The sequence below is a fragment of the Argiope bruennichi genome, chromosome 9 (genome assembly GCF_947563725.1).
Source record: "Argiope bruennichi chromosome 9, qqArgBrue1.1, whole genome shotgun sequence".
Taxonomy (NCBI): domain Eukaryota; kingdom Metazoa; phylum Arthropoda; class Arachnida; order Araneae; family Araneidae; genus Argiope; species Argiope bruennichi.
In genome coordinates this window covers 93,394,265-93,415,823 of record NC_079159.1, presented here as the reverse complement: position 1 = coordinate 93,415,823, position 21,559 = coordinate 93,394,265, and the positions used below count along the sequence as shown (strand labels likewise).

The following is a 21,559-nucleotide window of genomic DNA, read 5'->3' as shown; positions in this document are numbered from 1 at the left end:
AAACATATCGTAAATAGTAAAGAACCATCTCGAAATTCAACAAAATCTTTAACATAGTATCGACTAAAGACGGCGTATAACATCTTTGTCATAACGTTGCTCTCTAAAGACATCGCATGACTTCTGGTTCCGTTTCATTGCATGCTTAAGAAAAATTTCTTAACCCACGCAATAGTTTAGTCAACAATACGTTAAAGATCGAACATCTAAATATAATTTTTTTAGAGGTGTATCTACTTCTTGCGAGGTCAACAATCGTTTACGTTTTAAATATTTGCTGGAATTTTAAAGAAAATTAAATGTAGTGACTTAAATAGAAGAAGTCTGAGCATTTTTTACTTTCTCGTGTACGAATTATAGAGAAAGTATTGTAATTATAAAGAAATTCGAACTCGAGATTTTGAGAATCTCCACCTTCCTGAGTTCGAAAAACACTTTTTTGGAAAATGTTTTTCCATCTGTCTGTCTGTGACAAAGATAACTCAAAAATGCTTTGAGCTAGACAGATGATATTTGGTATACGAACATAAAAGTGTGTAGTTTTCTGTCCAACTTTGAGCAAAATCCTTTCAAAGGAAGTAAACGTCTATGTCTAAACGTAATATGTCTGAACGTCTGTTCGAATACAAGATAGCACAATAACTACAAAACGAAGAGAGCTAGATAGATAAAATTGAATGCACAGATTTCAGTATAGATGTCTATATCTAATATAGAACATCTTCAGTGTATTAAATTTTGAGTCAAATCCAAAAAGGGGTTGACCGTTTGTCGGTCAGTACTTTCAGAAACATGCAAACGCGATAGCCTAAAAATGCATTGACTTAAATATATCAAATCTGATATGCGATTTTTTTTAATTTAAATGTTTTTTGTAATAAATTTTTGTTTCAATCGTTTGAGAAAAACGCATCCGAAATGTAGATTCGATTTCCGGACACTATTAACGGCATGCCAGGGATTAATCGCCAAATCACTCATCAAGAAGACACGATAGATTTAGCAAAAATACTAAATTCACGTCAATTTACCACTGTCACAATCGCCACAGTTAATATTTCGTAACTATTGTATGCCAAAACCATGCAAGGCGTTCACTGGGATAACATCTTTATTAGAAAGTATGCTAAGAAAGTTTTAAAGTGACCGCTACCGCTGGTTATTATGAACAGTTTTTTTTAATATTTGCTGTTATGAATAAAGGTATTTTCAAACTTAACTTAATTATATTAAGCAGGAAACTTTTGTGCAATCGGAATAAGAAAAGAAAAAATCTGACAGTGTTAAATAATTCTTGTCATTCCTTTGATTTCAGAATAACGAAATTCGTCGAAATTTGAAAATGGAAGAAAAAAAGCAAAATAAAATAATTGTGAGTATTGCAATGGTTTCATTAAATTTAATTAGATTTAAAATTCATGAATTTTAATTTCTAAAACAGTGGAAGTAGAATCCGGGAAAAAAATCTGAAAAGCTAATTTCTTTTTTTAGGAAGTTTTATAAAAAGTGCCCCAAGGAAATAAAATAAATAAATAAATAAAACCTATTTACAGAATCGTATCATTTGAAAAAAAAATACATCTCGAGCACAATTTTTTAAATCAATTTTTCGAATTGTCCTTTCTTCCTAACGTTCATTATATGCCCAAATGTATCAACATGCTCGCAAGCATTGACGTGGATGGAAGTCATTCTATTCTCTGCTTCTAGTTCGGGCTGTTGTCAATTCCACCTCAGGTTCCGATTCGGCTCTGACGTCAATTTACGCCATTCTCCAGTTCCATTTCAGTTTTACGGTTGGCGTAGTTTTACGTTTTTGCAGTTACTGTTACGTCATATGAAGAGTTTAAATGCGTGTGCTTGAAAATAAACTATTGAACGATTAAATAGAGAATAATACAATTTTGTTAAGTTAAAGCACCACCGTTGATATTCTGAATTTTAGGAAGATGATCATGAACTTTTCGAAGTTTTGTTGTAGTTAGTGAATTTCTCTACTTTTGGACTGTATATTCTGAGAGATATTTCCACCATTCATTAAAATATACCGTTGCCATGGATACAGGATGCGACGATGAAACCAAAGAAATATATTCTGATGAGTTTTGTACAATTGTTAGGAAACCGAAAGCGATAATAAAAGGAAAAAAATACAGTATATTCTGACAGATTTTCTGATATCGGAGATCAATCCAATGAAGTTGTTAGTGATAATGAAACAGATAATGAAGTAATGGTGAGCTCAAAAGGAATAAATGTAGGACAAGTAATCTGAGGGTGAATTAGATGTTAGTGATATCAACCGGACAAAATATAAAACCAAAAGAAAATTAGAAACTTTCAGGAGCAATCAAGGCATCAAAATTTTTCCAAATAGACCCTCAAAGTATTAAAGAAACTGCCGGCCTTTTTATTGGTAATGATCTTATTGAGATGGTTGCAAAAGAAACTAACAAATATTATTTCCAAGGATATAAATACCAAAAAGAAACTAAATGCGTCAATATACAATACTCGAAATCAAAAAATTTCTAGCGCTAATTATACTAATGGGACAGGTTTAAAAAAACACATCTTAAACGACTACTGGTCAACAGATTCAATACCTTTTTTCCCAAAACTAATGACACGAAATAGGTTCCACCATATCTTGCGGTTCCTGCAATTTTCTGGTAATCATTCGTAAATTATTTTTTAAACAAGTTTAATACCGTGTACAAACCTGAACAGGAACGATTCATTGACGAGGCTGCAATACCGAATTATAGCCATCTCTCATTTCGAGTTCGCAATCCAGGTGAAATCATGAAGTACAAATTTCACGATACAATAATGTGCGAAGTGGCGGTTAACCCTAAGTCACAGGTGGTCCTTCCTCCTCATCTCCCCCTATATTTGACATCCTGTTTTAAGAGCAGCAGGTCAAGACTTTGAGAAAACCTTTTCAAAATCCTCTGCATTCTTCCAAATATGCGTCCCGCAACAGAAGACAGGCAAAGTTTAAATTTTTGGCAAAAAATTGTTGAATGTCAACATCATGTCGTTCAGTGTTTTAAGATTTTCCAGCACCATTAGTACTGAGCTTAAGTCATTATTTTCAGCTTTTAGATTCTTTCTTAGTTCCGAGACTTCTATGCCTTCCTTCAAATAATGGTAAACAGTACCGATTCTTCCATAGATGCATTTATTTTCATGCATTCTTCCAAATCTTTGCTTCGTGTTTGAAGCATAATTCTGAAAAAGAAAAACAAAAACCACAGAGGATTCCCGAAATAGCTAAGTAGGCAAAAATTGAAGTTAGGTGAAATCGATTTTCGGCTGAAAGATGAAGTCATGGTTCTTAAATGGAAAGGGAACCGGAAAGTTCAAATGATATCGACAATACACAACAATGATATTGATGAAACTGGTAAAAAGAATAGAAAAACAGAGGAAATAATTTGCAAGCCGAACTGCATAACAAAACACAACCAATTCGTGAAAGGTTTCGATTTAGCTCGGCAATACTTTTCAAGATATTCATTCCACCGACAGTCGTTAATCAAGGATTCTCAGTCTGTCCTACAAGCCATACAATAATCTCACAATTTTTATAGAGAAATTTGGAAGACAAAAGAAAAAATGTAAAAATTAACAAGTGGATATTGTGTTAAGGCCCATATTAGAATATATGGTAATAAAAAGGCGGATCAGTGTGCGAAATTGGTGGCACAGAAAGAGAGTGTTGATATGATTGTCTCCAAATCAAATAGTGTTTTAAAATGGGAAATAAGAGAAGAAATAAAGTTATAATGGTTTGACAGGTGGTATATATCCACAAAAGGAAGAGTAACTTATGACTTTATTTCTAATCCAAAAATAAAAATAAGAAAATGCCATCTACTGATAATCCAATTATATCAGGATATGGGAGATTTCCCACATATTTCCAAAGATTTGGAAGAATTCAGGAAAATAAATGTTTCTGTGGAAGAATCGGTACTGTTTACTATTATTTAAACAAATCTATAGAAGTCTCGGAACTAAGTAGGAATCTAAAATTTGAAAATAATAACTTAAGCTCAGTACTAATGGTGCCAGAAAATCTTAAAAAGACATGATGTTGAAAATCGACAATTTTTTACCAAAAATTTAAACTTTGCCTATCTTCTGTTGCGGGACGCACATTTGGAAGAATACAGAGGATTTTGAGAAGGTTTTCTCAAAGTCTTGACCTGCTGCTCTTAAAACAGGATGCCAATTGTAGGGGAAGATGAAGAGGAAGGTCAGGGATTTACCACCTGTGGCTTAAGTCCGACCGTCTCGAAGAGGATGCCAGTTCGGAGAATTTTTTAGTAATATGGATGGATTATGTTAAAGGCAGCAGTCGGCCACAACAAATCCTGTCGATACTGCCTCATTCAGTGGTGGCGGGGTGGTCGGCTGTATACAAGAAACAGTCGTCAATCAAGTGAACTAAAAAAAACATTCTTCTTTCTAGTACATTATAGTTTTTTCATTTCTTTTATTGTATATCGTAAGCTAAATCCTTTTATTAAAATAACTTTTTCAAAATATTAACTTTAGCAAAGGAATGGATTACTTGTCATATAGAATGTAAAAGTCCCTTAAATTATGCAGCAAGCGGTTCGAGCGCCCCCTCGCTATGATCCCCCTCATAGGCTTACAGGTGATATAAAAACGCATTACTTGGAAAGAATCCTGAAGCGGGAAAGACTAAGTACCCGCAAAAATCTTGTAAAGTCTGCAAAAGTCATGAAATACGCACTGATACTTCGTTTTTGTGAGCGTCTTGTAGGGTTCCTTTATGTAAAGGCCATTGTTTCAAGAGTTATCATACTAAAAAAGAATATTAAAATAATTTGCAGTTAAATATTTGTTTACTTTAATGGGCCATTTAATTAATTAATTCATTATAAAGCAAACCGGGGCATTTTTTCTTATTTATCAATAGTAGAATAAAAAATAATTTCTCGGTGCAACATTGAAGCTTATTATAGTCTATTAATAAATTTAATGTTATTTTATGATTGCCTTAATCATTTGACTACTAACGAGTTTTGTGTTTCACTCATATTTTAAATCCATTAAAAATTGATAATTAAAGGGTCAATATTTTGAATAAAGCCAGAACAACAGCGATAAATCTTATAATAAATATAAAATATAAATGTTTGAAAATTTCATCCAACATTCGTTATTATTAGAAAAATCGTATCGTATCTTTATTTAGTTACTGCAGAAAAGTTTCTGCCACACCTTGCAAGAGAAAGGATTACTATTTTTTGATTTTATTTTAGGAATTTTAATAAAACTGATTTATGAGTGCAATACAATAGTGATATAATTCACATTTTTATAGTTATTTTTTAAAATAATAGAATATTCAATATCACATCTGATTTCTAGCAGCTAATTCATTTTTAAATGTGTTCATATTAGTACAAACTAACTCAAACTTTCATAGACTATGAAATTCAAAATATACTGTATTAAGTTTATAAAATAATTAAGTATATTGCTTTGCTGAATTCAGAGGTTTTGTTTTTTTTGTTCCAATATGTAATATTGATAATAATTCATTTCTCTTAATTGTATTTATAATTCTCTTCTCTTAATTGTATTAATAATTTTGTGTATTTAGTCCATGTAATCTCTAAATGTATCAGGAAAATTGTCTTTAAAATTAAAAGAAACTATATCCAGGATATTAATCTGACTTTAAATATCAAATATTTTTCATCAAAAAAGAAAAGGTTAAACAAGGGAAAACACCATCAAAAAAAGGAAAAGTTAAAGAATAAACAAAAGTTTATTCTTTGCACCTTCCTTCCTTTTTTGATCATGCATACAGGACAAAATGTTTCTTAACGTTTTATACCAGGAAGAAATCTTGTAATTTGATAATAACTAGAACAAATAGTAACTTTTAAATATAATAATATCAACAGACTGGTATATAATCTATACAATTTCGATATGTGTGTGATGCAACATGATTAATGTGAAAATTAATCAAAACGCTCTATTAACAGTCCATCATACCTAGTATTACCAAAACTGGAACGTCTTTATTCCTAGGGTAGTATGTGTTTCCCAAAAAAATTGTCTCCAAATTTTAGCTGATTTTTTTTTTTTTTTTTCAAAATTAAAATAATGATCATTTCTGCAATTTTTTCCTCTAATTTTAATAAAATTTTTCAAAATATCTCCAAGTTTTCACTATTTTGTTATTAGATTTATGCTCATGTGTGTTGCAAGGATATTAAATACATTTTTTTACGCACATTATCCCTATTATATTATTTTATAAGACCAAATTTCTTTCCATTTAACTTTTTTATTGCTTATTTAATTTTAAATTTTTATATAAAGTTGTAACTCACCTACCTATGTTTTCTTTTCCTTCATTTGGCCCTGAATATAAAAATATACATTGCTTTCTAAAATGATTTCTATAAATTAAAATTTTACTATTCCTTCTTCTTTGAATATTTTCCAGATGGATATAATATCTTTATTTCAACATTTTTTTAAAAAAGATTTTCATGCTATATTAATGACAAATGAGGAAAACATTACATATATTTCTAAAATTTTATTCATTTACTTAACCAGATTAAAACCAAAGCAAATGAAAAAAATAAAAATAGCAAATATGTATATAAATAATGCTCTGTTAAATAATAATACTTTATTGCATTTTTTTAAGTAAAAATAAAAACTTGGAATCAATTTATGATGGTTCCATTTATAAAAATATATGAACAGGAAACATATTTTAATATTATCACAGCTAAATACAATGAATAATTTTTTTTATCCTTGTACAAAAACTGGATACCACTTCCTTAAAGTATACTAGAGACAAACTTCAAACAAATTGGACAACATTGGAAAAAAAGATATTAAGTACAAACAATAAAAGGAAAAAATAACATAACACAAACATAATATCAAGCAATTATATAATCTCAGGAACAAATTTAACCATATCTTTTAAGGTGATAAAATAATTCATTGTTAAAGTAATTAGTCTCAATTCATAAAACCTGTGAAAGTAAATATATTTATTGATTACAATGAAAATTCTTTGTAATTTTTTTCAAAATAAAATGGTATGCATTAACATTATTTATAGAAGGAAAACTGAAAAACTAATATAATAAATATGAAGCACTATATCTCTTGTCCTATAGCTCATACACTCCTAAAATAAAATTTAAAAAAAATATTGCTAAAACAATAACAGGTTTTTTTTTTTTTTTTTTTTTTTTTTCATACTTAATGCTGTATTAGCTACACATTTTGAAATTTCCACCACAAAATAATCTAATCTAATCATTATATAACCTAAAATAATTTTTGATTTCTAGGTATAAATTTTTTTTTCAGCAAATCAATCCTAATTTAATTTAAAAAATATGAATAATAGTTCTATGAAAAAAAATTTATCACATAAAAATAATAGTTGCGCATTTAGAACTTGAAAATTGAAATAAACATAACATTATTTAACAATGCTTTTTTAAAAGTCTACCTAAAAAAAAATTATTTTATAATATTGCTTTAAATCTAACACAATTATATTCATTGCATTGATACTTGAATTTAGTTACACAATTGGGAAACAACTATTAGTTTATGGATTCTAAGTTTACCATTGCAAACTATATCTAAATATATGTAATCTATTATTAGGAATGAACAAAACTCCAATCTATTATATAATAAGCCGCTTATTGTATAATAATTTATTTTGAATGCATGTACATAAATATTTTTGAAGTAATCTTAAAATACAGCTGTATCTCAAAATTTATAATTTGGAGTTATTTCCCAATTGAGTAATTAAGTTCCATTAAATGTGTCATTGGAATGTACAGAACCAAACAAAAAACAATGGAAAGAATGAGTAATTAATGCAAATAAATTACTAGCTGACCATTTAAAAAGAAAATGAGTTGGAAAAATGAGAAAATTAAAATTTTTTGGACACAGTAAAAACAATATAAGACACTGATAAATGAAAAAATGAAACACGCACAAAAAAAAAAAAAATCATACAAAAATAACAAAACATTTTTTATAAAATTATTGCTGACATTTATAATTAATTCAAGAGTATTTTAACTGATTATTGATGCTTCACATTGAGTTTCCTACAACTACGTATCAGTATTAAAAAAGTGACGTGATGTTACACACTGTTTTAAGAAGAACAAGATATTCAATATTAATCATTTAAAAAATATCTTTTTATTAAATTACCAGCATAAATATGTGGTTTCGATTAGCTAACCACAATATATTTTATATATCAGTGCTCTCTCATTTAACAAGTTTATGATAAACATTTTAAGAAAGTAACAGAAAATAATGTTAAATATTCCATGCCATTCAAAAAATGACCCACGTACTAATATACAAATAATGATTTTCCCATATTCATAAATTACATATAAAATACTTCTTAATAAAATACTATAAGAGCTTTGTACAGTACCAAAATTCAGTAAGTGATATTACAAAGGCACAGCAATAGTCTCTGTTCTTAAACAAAATAAATAGCTTTCTTTTAAATAGAATGGTTCTCTATTAATGAATCAACCATAGCAACACACTTTCTTGAAACACTCGGCTAGTGTGCTTTAAATCGAGTTCTGGCCAGAAATCTGAATATATTCTAGAAGCATGAGTACCAAAAATATCCAAAACATGGCGATTGATTTCTCCAATTCTGTAAAATAATAATAATAAATAAATAAATTAGGAATACACTTTTAACTAAAATGAACCAGCAGAAACAGTAATCCAAAACATTCTAGCAGACTCTCTAATAAATGTATTTTTGTATTATTAATACAAAACGAACGGACAATTGTTGCATAAGAGCATATTAATGTGCAGTCTTCCACTATTCATCGCTGGGATACGATTAATACAAAAGAAAAACGAATGTATTTTGGACATTTTTTTTTCAATTGATTGGGACCAAAATTTGCCACAGAACTACAATTGTGGTAATAAAATCAAATACCAAATGCCATATATTTATTTAAGTCATAGCGTTTAAATATTTATGAAAGTATAGATCAACAAACGGTCAACTTCCTTGACAGATTTGGTTACAAATTTGATACAGATGATACTTTAGGTGATGCATCTGTGCACTAATTTTTTTTTAAATCTAATTCTTTTCATTTTGTAATTATGTTAATTTTCATACGTTTTCAAACTTCCTCCAAACAGATTTCGCTCAAAATTTGATAGAAATATACGAATTTGGCATAAAGATGATATACCAAATTTAATCCATCTAGATCAAGAGCGTTTTGAGTTATCGTATTCACAAGCAGGTATAATTCCAAAAATATGTTTTTCGGGCTCAGGGGAGTCTAAAATGTATAAATTCATCAAATTCTCGAGTTTGATTTTTTTTTTTTTTTTTTTTTGAAGATTACAATACCTTCTCTTTGTATACTTCACATATGAGAAAGTAAAAAATGACAATGGTAACTGAAATGTTGTTAATTCACATATTGTGATGTAATGGCCATGTGACAAAAATAGCCAAATGCCATTCAACATATTCTCGTATATTTTCTTGAATGTCACATACATTTTATACATTTTTATGAAATATTTATTTCAGGTTTGTAAAGATGGATTTTTGTAATAGATTTTTCACTAACTTCTGATACAAAAGAGTTTTAAAATTTCACACACTTGTGTTCCTTAATGACAATACAGCATTCTATATTTTATAATTTAATTATCAATTAATCAAATAATAAAACTAAATATTAAACTTCATAGGTGTGGAGTCATCTGTAGCAAATTTGAGGGGGGGAATTTAAAATTAAATTTTATAATATTTATTGTAACAAAGTAAAACTAATTAAAATAAAAACTTTTAATTTTCAGTATACTAATAAAAGTGTCAAAAATAATATTTATAAGAAATGTACAAACAATATTTATTTGTATTAAATATATAGAAATACTAGCTAATTAGTACTGATACTGTAAGCTAGTGTTAATAGTATACTAATCAGTACTAGCTTATATTCTGAAATTAATCTTCAAACCTCACATACAAATTGTTTAAAAAAAAAGTAAGCTTCTTATTTTATCTTTAAATACACTTTTCTAAAAAAAAAGACAAAATCTTGTACCAAGAATTTTATGAAATGAAATAAAACAAAGTCAAAAAGTGTTACAATGGGAAATCATCTATTATTCTAAAAATTCTTTTAAAACTTTAAAAATATTTTGAGAATTAATCAACACAAATAATACAATAAAAACATATTTAGAATTTAATAATTCTCAGAATGCTATTAATTCTGCTTAGAGACAAACTCAATAAGAGGCATGATTTTGTCAAATATTTTAAAATCAAATGATTATGTATATCATAAATTTTAATTTATTCTATTTCAAGAACACAAATATAACATTTTAATTTCATAATATCTGTAAATTTTCATGATCTAACTTAATTTGGAAACTTTTCTGCAGACATATAAATTTGTCATGGAATATAATTGCAAAGTATATAACAGAATATTATGAGATAAATTCAGTTCATCTATACCTTTAAAATAGATTCTTTTTGATGCTGCTTAGTTTTTAAAAATAGGCACACTTACGCTTCGACTAATGTACTTCTATTTTAAGTTATGAAATCAATGAATTAAATTATTCTATCAAACAATACAAAATATAATTTTTTTGTCACCTAAAATAATTTATCTAGTTCTGACTTTTAATTGTTTATTATAACTTATTATTAATTACAATTAACCTAAATAAGCTATTGGGCCATGATTAGAATCAACACCTTATAAATGTATAAAGTATGATTCTATTCTCTTTTGAAATGTCATCAACTTGAGCAAAAAAAATTTGCATTATTTGCCCCAGTACATAAAATATCTGAAGACAATATAATTTGAATAATTATATTGTTCACTTTATTCTTATATATATAAACTTACTTGTTATGAGTTAGCCTAGTAAGGAATTTCAAATAAGCTGGCTTTAAATTGTGAGGCTCCAGAACAGCCTAAAATAAAAAATAAAAATTAATTGAAAACATAAAAATGATTTAACAGCATCATTTAGCCCAGCATATTTTTTAATCAAAAGCAAACATTGCTCTTACCGCATAAAACAAGAAGGCTGTAGAAACTGCATAAAGCATTAACATAGATCCTCTTATTTTAGGTAGTACACCTTCTTCTATGCCTAATAAATACCCGTTCTGAAAAAGAACAATCAATATTTCTTATGATGAAAAAAAAAAATCATATACTTTTCAAAATTTATAGTTGCCATATATAGACATGCAAAATATACAGTTCTGAGTATGATATTGTTCATCTGAGGAAGAATTATTTAATTTACTTTTTCCAATTTTAGAGATTATTCATTTATTGATATTTCATATACTTCTATCAGGATTCTCTATGATATAAAATAATTTAATTTTTAAACTAAAAGGATTGTACATATTATAGTGTGAATTTATAAATCTAGAGATAAATGTGAAAGTCATTCAGAAAAATAAGAATAAATGATAATGTATTTTAGTCTAATGATATCCTAATTAATAAAATAAAAAAAGAAAATTGTGATTGATTCAATAAAAAACAATTTTAGAACACATTTGTATTCACAGAAAAAAAAATTATGATTATTTGCTCTTTTAGATTTGTATTAAAATTTCAAAAATTAAGTGAAGATAAAATTATTTCTGACTAAATTTTTACTGCTCATAAACTTTAAATGCATTTTTGAATTTCATCTCGTTACTACTTAACTAGAATACAACAAACATTGTAATTAAATAATCTGCATATATCATAAGACATTTCTTAATTCGTTGTTGATAATACGTAGTTCATTATTTCACTTGACTCATAATTTTAAAGTTTGTCATTGAAGGTCAATTTTAATAAAAACACTGCTAAATTTCAGCTTTCTAATATATAAAAACTTCTACAAAATTGACCTCGTGTTGCCATTTCTTTTATTCTCACAAGAAAGAGGAGTAAGCAGAATAATAGGAAGAAAAGCTGCCATATAAGTAAGGATAGTCTCACTTTCCTTGAGAATATAGCAAATTTGTGAGACTGAGTTACCTCCATTGCATTGAAAGAATATACTTCTCATAAGAGAAGTTGTGTCATGGTCAATAAATATGGCTGATGATTAAATTGTTTTATTAACACTCCAGTTCTGGTTCCCAAATTTTGCTTCATTCAGATCTACTCGAACAGCAAGTTAGGGTAGGGGTAATTCAATACAGATTAAAAGAAGCAAGTGACTTTCGGGGATAAATTTCAAGAGCATTTTCCTAAAATTCTTATTTTAGGTAAAATTACCAAACAACGAAATTCATAAAAGAAAATACATAGTATTTTTTAAGGGGAAAAAATTTATTCTAATAGTTAAGTTTATTTTGAAGAATCCTAACAACAAAATAGATTTAAATTTGAAGGAAATATAATTTTTAATAAATGAGAAGGGGGGGGGAATCTGTTTCATTTTAGTCAACAGTAGCATTTTCATACTTAATATCTTTTAATCGAATAAATATTTGTTTTATACAAAGAATTTTTGAAAAAGTTTGCATTAATTAAATATTTAAACAAAATTTATTCAATGCAATCTTAAAATCTACTGGAATTGATTGCCTTTAAATACAAGATATTTAAACAAAAAATATAGGTTAAATTTAAATAATAAATACAAACCTCTATTAATTTCCACATGAGGTAGAGTGATAGTGTCGAACTTGGGAAGAACTTCATAAAGAGACCACCCAAAAATGCAGCTGGAATAGCATATATAGGTCTATCCTCTTGGAACACCCATCTTAATAAGCAATTAATAAACTAAAAAAAATGTAAATAATTACCAAATTTTTATTTACAAAATTTCATGTTTGAAATAAACTCAGAAATGCAAGAAAGCAAAATCAGACTTATGTTACAAAAATTTCAAAATCATACTATTTAAAATTCAGATAAATGTTAAGTAAATTAATAATAAATACAAACCTCTAAAGATTATGCATTAAATAAGAATTTAATGCATAAATAGGAAAGTAATTTCCCATCCTTTCAAATCATAGTAAAAGATCTGTGTTCCTTTAAATTACCAATGGATTATTTAATCTTACTTTGTATATTATATAAATGTTGTAAATTGACAGGATAATAGAAAATAAGGATTTACAGAGTAATTAGAAACATAATAGAATACTAATAGAAGGGTAGAAAAATCTTGAATTAAGATAGAGGAAAATTATAAAAATTTAGAATTTATAATTTTGTGAGAAGTACATATATTGGCTCGAATAAAATAAAATACAGTTATTTACATCATTTAAACCATTTTTTCCAATGGAGAGTTTTCAAATCTATCTCTAGCTGTTAATAAATTACATATATATGTATATAAGTAAAGTATATATATATATATATATACTTTACTTTACTTTACACACTTTTTACTTTATAATTTGTTAACATTACTGAAGAAATAACTCATAAATAATCAAAACCCTATGTGTTTTTATTATTTATGCTTTTCTAAGGTGGACAAAAAATTAAGTGCCATTTGAATCATATCTCATTATTATACAATTCTATAATTAATTATTGTTAATTGTCATTTTCACAATATATCATAAATTAAGATACCATCAGTAACTTAACTTTAATACTAATTAAATAACTCTGTAGAAAATGAATAAAGAGTGTGGTGTTAATTATTTGCAATTAAAAAAAATCTGCATAATTTTATCAAAGGATATCACAAGCTATAATATTAAAAAAAACTCTTATATGTAGAAGAAGTAATAAAAAATGTGATAATTTACAAAATATAAACATTTAAAAATGATCTATTTGAAATCATTGAAATTTTAGATAAACCTTAAATTTTGAAGAAGTAGTCATCTGAGAAATAATTTTAAAATAAAAAATCAGAGTTTGGCAACACATTATTGTAATAAAATAAATTTTATAAGAAAATAAAATACAGTCTAATAAAAAAATCTTTTTACCCTAAAAGTTCCTCCAAAACCACCTAGAAATAATCCAAGATTTAACGTCTTCTTTTCAGTCAGCAAACGTAATAAAAATGAAGGATTGTGCAGCAGTCTTTTGCTCATTGAAAAACAACGAATCCCTGAGAAAGCTAGATATCCTATTAGAAAAGGCCGTAAGAAGCCCTATAATAGAGAAATATAACAGTATATTAGAATATTTCAATTAAAACATATTACATTTTAAGTATATTCAAACTACAATTTTTCATTTTTAATGATAACTATATCTTGAAACGTAACAATGTCCATTTTAATTCAAATTTTCCATTAAAATGTTTATTTTATTTTTTTTAATTTATTAATATCATGTATAAAATGGAATATATATATCTTCAAATATTTAATAGAAGAATGTAATGCAACAGTTTTTCCTGCATTCTTTTTACATATTATATTTATTTCATACACAATATATGTATGCATATTTCATACACAATACATGTATATTTATACATATATACAATACATATATTTTTGTGTATTTATCATATATGTATATTTATTTCAATTTCTCTTTCTAGCATAATTATTAATAAAGTATTAACAAACTTTGTCAACCAGAAGTTCACAGTAAATAATGGGTATGTTTAATTTCAATTGAATTGTTAGTGTATAATTTAATATTTATAATTCTCCAACTACAGTAATTTTAAACTTCAAAGTGAGATGAAAGTTTAATATTAAAATGGTGCAGCAAAAAATATTATGTTCAGCAATATATTAATTAAATATACTGGTAAAAAAATTAAAAATTAGCAATCATAATCTTTGAATTTAAAGAATATATTCCTTAATATTTTTACTATCTTAGAGGACTATATAATTTATAGATTTCATAAAAATATTGATGAAACAAAAAAAAAGATATCAGACTTAGTTGTCATGAATGGAGCAGTTATAAATAACGCATAAAAATATTTTTGGAAAATAATTATGGAGAAATTTTACCACCAACATCATTTTTAAATCAGGTGCATAGACCACAATAACAGCATGCTATTTAGGCCATTCTAATGCCTTCTTCCAAATACTTTTGTAATTTGAACATTCCAAAAATTTACTTTCCTCTAAAGCCATATTGCATTGTTTGATCCTTAATCTTATTCTTTCCAACTAGAACCCATATTAGTGCAATTCTTATATTATCATTTAGTGGCATACTTTGCCCATTTCACACCCATTTTTTAATTTTACTAGAAATAATTTTAGCAGCAAATTTACAAATTTTATCTTGAATAGATATTATTAAAAAGACATTTTTTAAACTTTTGAAACAGCTAAAATTCGTTTTTATACAATAATATTTTCAGAAGTTACCAAAAAAAAATGCACAAATTCTATTTAAGTTTTAATTAAGTAAAATTCTAATTAATATTTCAAGGGGAAAAAAATACATTGAGTGTCTATTCCTGCCCACCAAGATATATATGTGTGTCTGTGTGTACCAAATTTGGAAAATGTAAGTCAAATGGTCCATAAAGTGCCAAAACACACACACACACATATTTATCTTTATTATCAATAAAGACAAATAATTTAAAATATTACTTTCATTGAATGTGATAGAATGCAGTTCACTAAAGTTGTTTGACATTAATTAATGCAATTAATATCACTGAAAAACAGCTGGTCAATGAAAGTAGCCCTTATGCAATAATCTAAACTTATTTAGAAGGTTTTAACCCATAATAAAATAAATAAAAACAAAAGGAAAAATTATCTATTATCTTAAAATTACATATGAACCCATTCATTACAAAACAATTAGATAAATAACAAAACCAAAAGTGCAGTATGTTTTTAAAATTTTAAACAATGATATAAGCTCTCCATACCTGCAAGCAGTATTGAGTACAACTAGAAGTATGAGAACATGAGGTATGCTTCGTTGTGGTCCAAATTCTTTGAAAAAATGTGCTTCCAGCTTCATCAAGAAGAGTATTAATGTTTGGCATTATATCATTTAGAGGAAATTCCACAGTTGATATGGGCTTTCTTTCGATACCTTGTTCTGTGGAATAAGATTCAATAGCTTTGACTCGTGGTTTGGCTTCATCTTTTCCAAATATAAACCTTTAAAATAAAAAGAACAAGTTGAGATTTCGAAGATCCTTTAAATAAAAATTTGTTTTTGAAATTTAATTACAAAAGAGCTGGTTTTTGATATCACATAACTTTAATTTACGTAACTGTGTATCATTAATAAAAATGTAATTATTTTATTATTGACATATTAGATTTATTGTCTCTTAATGAAAATTATGCGACTCATAGGTTTTTGTGCCATCACATTGTTCTATGTATTATTTTATTTATAATCAGAATCTACCGTTTTAATTAAATATATCAATCTCAAAATAAAGCAGATTTTATAGATAAATAAAATAATATTAAATATATAATAGTTATATAAAAATTATTATAATTATACAAATTATTTAAATTATCATTATTTTTATACAAATTATATTTGATTTATATTAAAATTATATAATTGTGCATTACAGCATTATAATTATATTCGAAAGAATATAAATTTATATAAAGATATAAGAGTTCAAAAAGTCAAAATACTCTCAAGCAGAAGCAACAAATCTCAACAAGAAGTATTATTGTAAATTTTAGCACCAACATCTAAAATTTTTAAATAATACAGAATCTTACTTTATCAACTGATTAAGAAATCAAAATATACACTTGTATAATCATTGTATATAAAGGATTGTTCTAAGTATAAATTACACATGAGAAGGCATAAGATAATACATGCTAAAAGATGGAGCACTATTAATTCACTGCCCATTTTTGTTAAATATTTCAATTTAAAACTTCTTCTTCTTCTTCTTCTTCTTTTTTTGCATTTTTATAAATGTTTTAATGTTTACAATTTTTAGTAAGATTATTAGGTACTTTTCCGTTAACCGATCGCAAGCGAAAAATCAATAAATAATGTAGAATTCCGCCAAATTTCTTATGCCAAATTCGCATTTGGTTCACAATTGGCGACATTTGCGCAAGGCTAACGGAAAAGTATCGATTATTAGAATATCTAATGTGTTTTCATTTCTAAATTATAGATGGAATATAAAGTAGGAATCATTGAAATAAAGAAAGCATCCCTTTATTAAAAACTTAAAATACATTGTTACATTAAGCTTAAAATACATTGTTACATGAATTCAGACTACATTATTCATTCTTTTGTTAAATTTAAAGGTTCATTAACAGTTAATTATAATAAATTAAATAACTCTTATTATATATATTTTCACTAAGGATCAGATTTTTAAAATTAACATTGATTTATGGTATTAATTTACTAATTGTTATTAGCAGTTATTAATTGAATCTACAAAAATGCTACTTCATGACTTTCTTCAATGATTCTGTTTCCAGCAATGAAAGAATTTCAATTATAATTCTAATTAAAAGTGAAGGTGCTAAATCACACAGCAAAAACTCACCTAAATGCAGCACTGACAAAGTCTTTAGTAAATCCATGTCTTCTAAAAATGTCGAAAAATGTTATATCAATAAAATGGTAAAATAGCATAATATTAGTAATTAAATACATCATACATTTACTAAATTATAACTAGATGTTAGTAATTATTAATTTGAAAGAAAAAATAATTCTTTAAATATAAGAAATTTCTAATTAAAATTATTTCATCAACCCAAAGAATTATTTGATTTTTTTTTATATATATAAATGAACAATTTTTTGAACAAGAAGAATATAAAAACTGTAATTTATCACTTTAAATTGCATTAAATTTAAGTATATACAAAAATGCTACTTGTAAATCATATTTAATTGAGTCTTTGTTATACTTAACAAAGTAACAAAGATAAACAGTTTATTTTATCATTTTTCCTTTAATGGCATAAAAAATGTCAGTAATCATAAGAATCAGTAAACTTTTATTGGTTTCTTAAGAATAAAATGAAAAAGAAAACAACTTTTGAAGATTCACTAAAATTTTAAGTAATTTTAACAAATACTATTTTATAATCAAATTTATTTACAAAAATTAAAACAAATTTTTAAAAAAATGGACACACACAGAATATAAAAAAAAAAATTTAATAAGCTAAAATTAAATTTTTAAAAGAAAACTACTTACTTTACAATGTAAAGATAAAGGGCCATCGTTGTGCTAAATAGTAAGATCTGTAATACAGAAAAAGCATTAAATATTATATGTAATATAATATGAAGAAAAAAGTCACATAAGAACTATCCAAAAGACTATAAACATATATTCATGCATAGCTCCAATTTTATGAAAATTAAAATACACTAAAAATTATAACTGATGAAATCCCATAAAATGCAAGATAGATCTGTTTGCAGATTTAATTAACATGCCAATATCTCAGACAACACAAGTTTTCAACAATAAATAAGTGTTTAAAGTTCATAACATTAATTTTTTTATATTCCTATATTAATTATTTAATTGGAGACAATAACAAAAATTTAAGATATTTATACTAAATATCTTGGAAATCTTATCTTTAAAATTAATAAAGTCATGCTATTAAAAGTTAATAAAACTCAGTTATCATTTGTAAAAAAACTTACTGTACAGCTCTAACTATTTTTCATGTGTAATAATATATCGGTTTAGCATAAACATCGTATAAAATATTTTAAGAGGAAAAAAATAAACACTTTTTATTCCAAAAATTTTATTTATAATTAATTTATTTATTTTCATTTAGTGTCTTCAAAGATTTAGTCACAAAATTCAGTAAAAACAGAAAATAAATTTCAAGAAATAAACATTTAATTTACTTACTTCTCCATTAGGAAAAGGTTTTACAATGCCTCTTGCAGCAGCCATTCGAAACATTGTTTCTGTTGCCTAAAATTTCATTATGTTAAATTTATTTATTGAACATTTTCATCAAAAGAGAATAAAAAGAAATGTCACTTTATGTTTTAACTCTTAATATATTGATATGTCTCACCATGAGATTAGTCTTTATTGGCTTTATAAAAACTTAACAAGCAATCAATTAACTTGAAAGGAGTGAAAAAATCATCTGAATTAATGCTTCGATCGCACAACGAAATCTGGTAATTCAATACCTATGCCAGGTAATACCCCATGAAGAAAAAAGTTAGTAAAAATTAACCAGAATATCATATTACATATCCTAGCTCATTAATTCTACAAATAATGACCTCTACAAACTGGATTATTTGATTCAGAACAAAAAAATCTGGCATAAATAAAATTTGATGGACAAAAAAGTGGCATTTTTTAAATTTAATTAATTAATGCTGTAATGCACAAATTATTAAATTTAATTAATAAATGCTATAATGCACAAATGCATTTTTAAAATTGAGATTTCAACATATTACATTCATTTACACACAAATTCTAACTTCACGTATTGGCTGGTAGGGGGGTTTAATATTTTTAGAAGTTTATATTTTATACTGAATTCGGTCAGCATTAATTAATGGTTATCATCTAAGTACTATTCCTGAATTCATCATAGTGAATTAAGGGAATAGCAGTGCATCATTAATCCAAGAATATAAAAACAGTAATGAATTCTTTTTTTAAAAAATATATGTAATCCTTATAAATATAACATTTGAAATTAAATTAAATATACTTACCACATTAGTTACATAAAGAGCTAAAGGACCTCTTCTAAATAAAATAAATAAATATCAGTATTAATATAAGTCAATAATAATAATAATATCAATAATAATAATTACAAATTACTCTCATTAACTAACCTGTTTTTTCTTTCAACTAATATAGCAAGAAAACTAGCAACAAATGCTGGAAAATAGGAACAGTGCAAGTAGTAAAATTTTCCCATAGCTTTTCTGCAAATAAAAATAATAACATTTAAGTCCAATCTATAAAATAAAAAAAGGACTCTTGGACTTGGTTTGAATTAGTGTTCAATTCAAGGGGGATAAGCAACAACAACATATGTTACTGTAATCAATTACATGCACAAAAAAAAAACTCTACAATTTATAAATAAAATCCTCAATTTTCTATTAAAAATAATATTGAAGATTTGATTAAAAATATAGCTTATTTTTTTGCTAAATGTTTTATAATATAGCTTTTTTTTTTCTAAATGTTTTATTTTTGAAAAATATTTTTAAATTTTTATTCTCTTTGTTTTTACATGTATTATTTTATATTATAAAATATTAATCATATTTCTGACTGCTCTTCAAGACCAGCTTCCTAATTAGAAATTCTGAATTTCCTGGCTATTGAATTATTAATATTGAATACATATATATTTTTAATTTCACATTTGCTTTTTGATAAAACATTCAAATATAATTTTACTAATGATTGAAATTTATGTAAATTATTTTTTATTAATTTAATTTTTTTAATAAAATAATCAACTAAAATTAAAACTATTTTTATGCTATCTTTTCTATGCATGCTTTTGAGAAAATATGTTTTATTATTAAACATATTGAGAAAAATATATCTGTATGAAAAAATTTAATAGTAAAAAATAAACAGATGAAAAAGTATTATAAAATATCTATATCATCATATATATAAGATAATTGGGTTTAAAAAATTAATCTTCATAAGATATTTTCAAATAAAATATATATAACACCTAATATAGTTATATAACACTAGTTTTGAAATAGAAATTTTATCATATAGAAAAATATTAAAAATATTCTTTAAAATAAGTTAGCTGTCAGAACTTAATAAATAATAAAATTTGTAAGGAATAAACAATTCTTTCCTTTATTTCTTAAGTCAAAATGTTTACAAGAAAGAACAGCTATTACAGCTAAAAATTTGTAATTAGAAAGCAAAACTAATGTTTTTTATCATATAAAAAATATCAATTAAAAAATGAATAAAATATGAAATAAATATATAAATATAAAAATTTATTAAAATAATTTTATAAAAAATAAAGCTCTTAAAAAATCTCATTAACATCCAATTGCAGGAATATCTAAATCTACTTTGGAAGCAATGCAGTTAATATATCAAATAAGTCCAGAGTAAGTCAAGAAGAGAGCATCAATCATAGCTTTAACAATTGCAAACATAATGGACTAAACAATCTGAAGAAGCAATATAATTAATTTGATTTTTAGTAAAATGATTTAAAAAAAATATTTATAGATATAAGAGTAAAAAAAAACAAAAAAAAACTTTTTTTTTCTTTTAACTAGGAAGAAAAATTGTGTGAAGACTAAATTAGTGTGATTTAAAACATATATACTTTTTTAAATTAAAATAGTTTAAACACTATTTTTGAGAGTTAATATTTTTCAGCGATATCAGAAAAATATCAATATGTTGCTTAACTTTTGAATAACTAATACTCTCATTAATTTTTTTTTAAAAAAAAGTCACTTAAACTTTAGAAAATAGAAGGTACAACTTAAGTTGGACG

At 25.5% G+C, this 21,559-nt stretch overlaps 1 protein-coding gene across 1 annotated transcript in view; it reads right to left on the bottom strand.

Moving 5' to 3' along the window:
* Positions 1 to 6,679: 6,679 nt before the first annotated feature.
* Positions 6,680 to 21,559, bottom strand: part of LOC129984563 (transmembrane protein 135-like) — a 28,178-nt gene continuing 13,298 nt past the window's right edge. The window contains exons 4-14 of the mRNA XM_056094479.1: positions 19,893 to 19,985; positions 19,767 to 19,800; positions 18,931 to 18,996; positions 18,253 to 18,299; positions 17,590 to 17,631; positions 15,961 to 16,198; positions 14,081 to 14,248; positions 12,765 to 12,905; positions 11,171 to 11,269; positions 11,004 to 11,071; positions 6,680 to 8,740 (exon numbers count right to left, since the gene is read on the bottom strand). Coding sequence (XP_055950454.1) covers positions 8,599 to 8,740; positions 11,004 to 11,071; positions 11,171 to 11,269; positions 12,765 to 12,905; positions 14,081 to 14,248; positions 15,961 to 16,198; positions 17,590 to 17,631; positions 18,253 to 18,299; positions 18,931 to 18,996; positions 19,767 to 19,800; positions 19,893 to 19,985 — 1,138 coding nt within the window. The 3' untranslated portion in view covers positions 6,680 to 8,598. The remainder of the gene's footprint in view (positions 8,741 to 11,003; positions 11,072 to 11,170; positions 11,270 to 12,764; positions 12,906 to 14,080; positions 14,249 to 15,960; positions 16,199 to 17,589; positions 17,632 to 18,252; positions 18,300 to 18,930; positions 18,997 to 19,766; positions 19,801 to 19,892; positions 19,986 to 21,559) is intronic.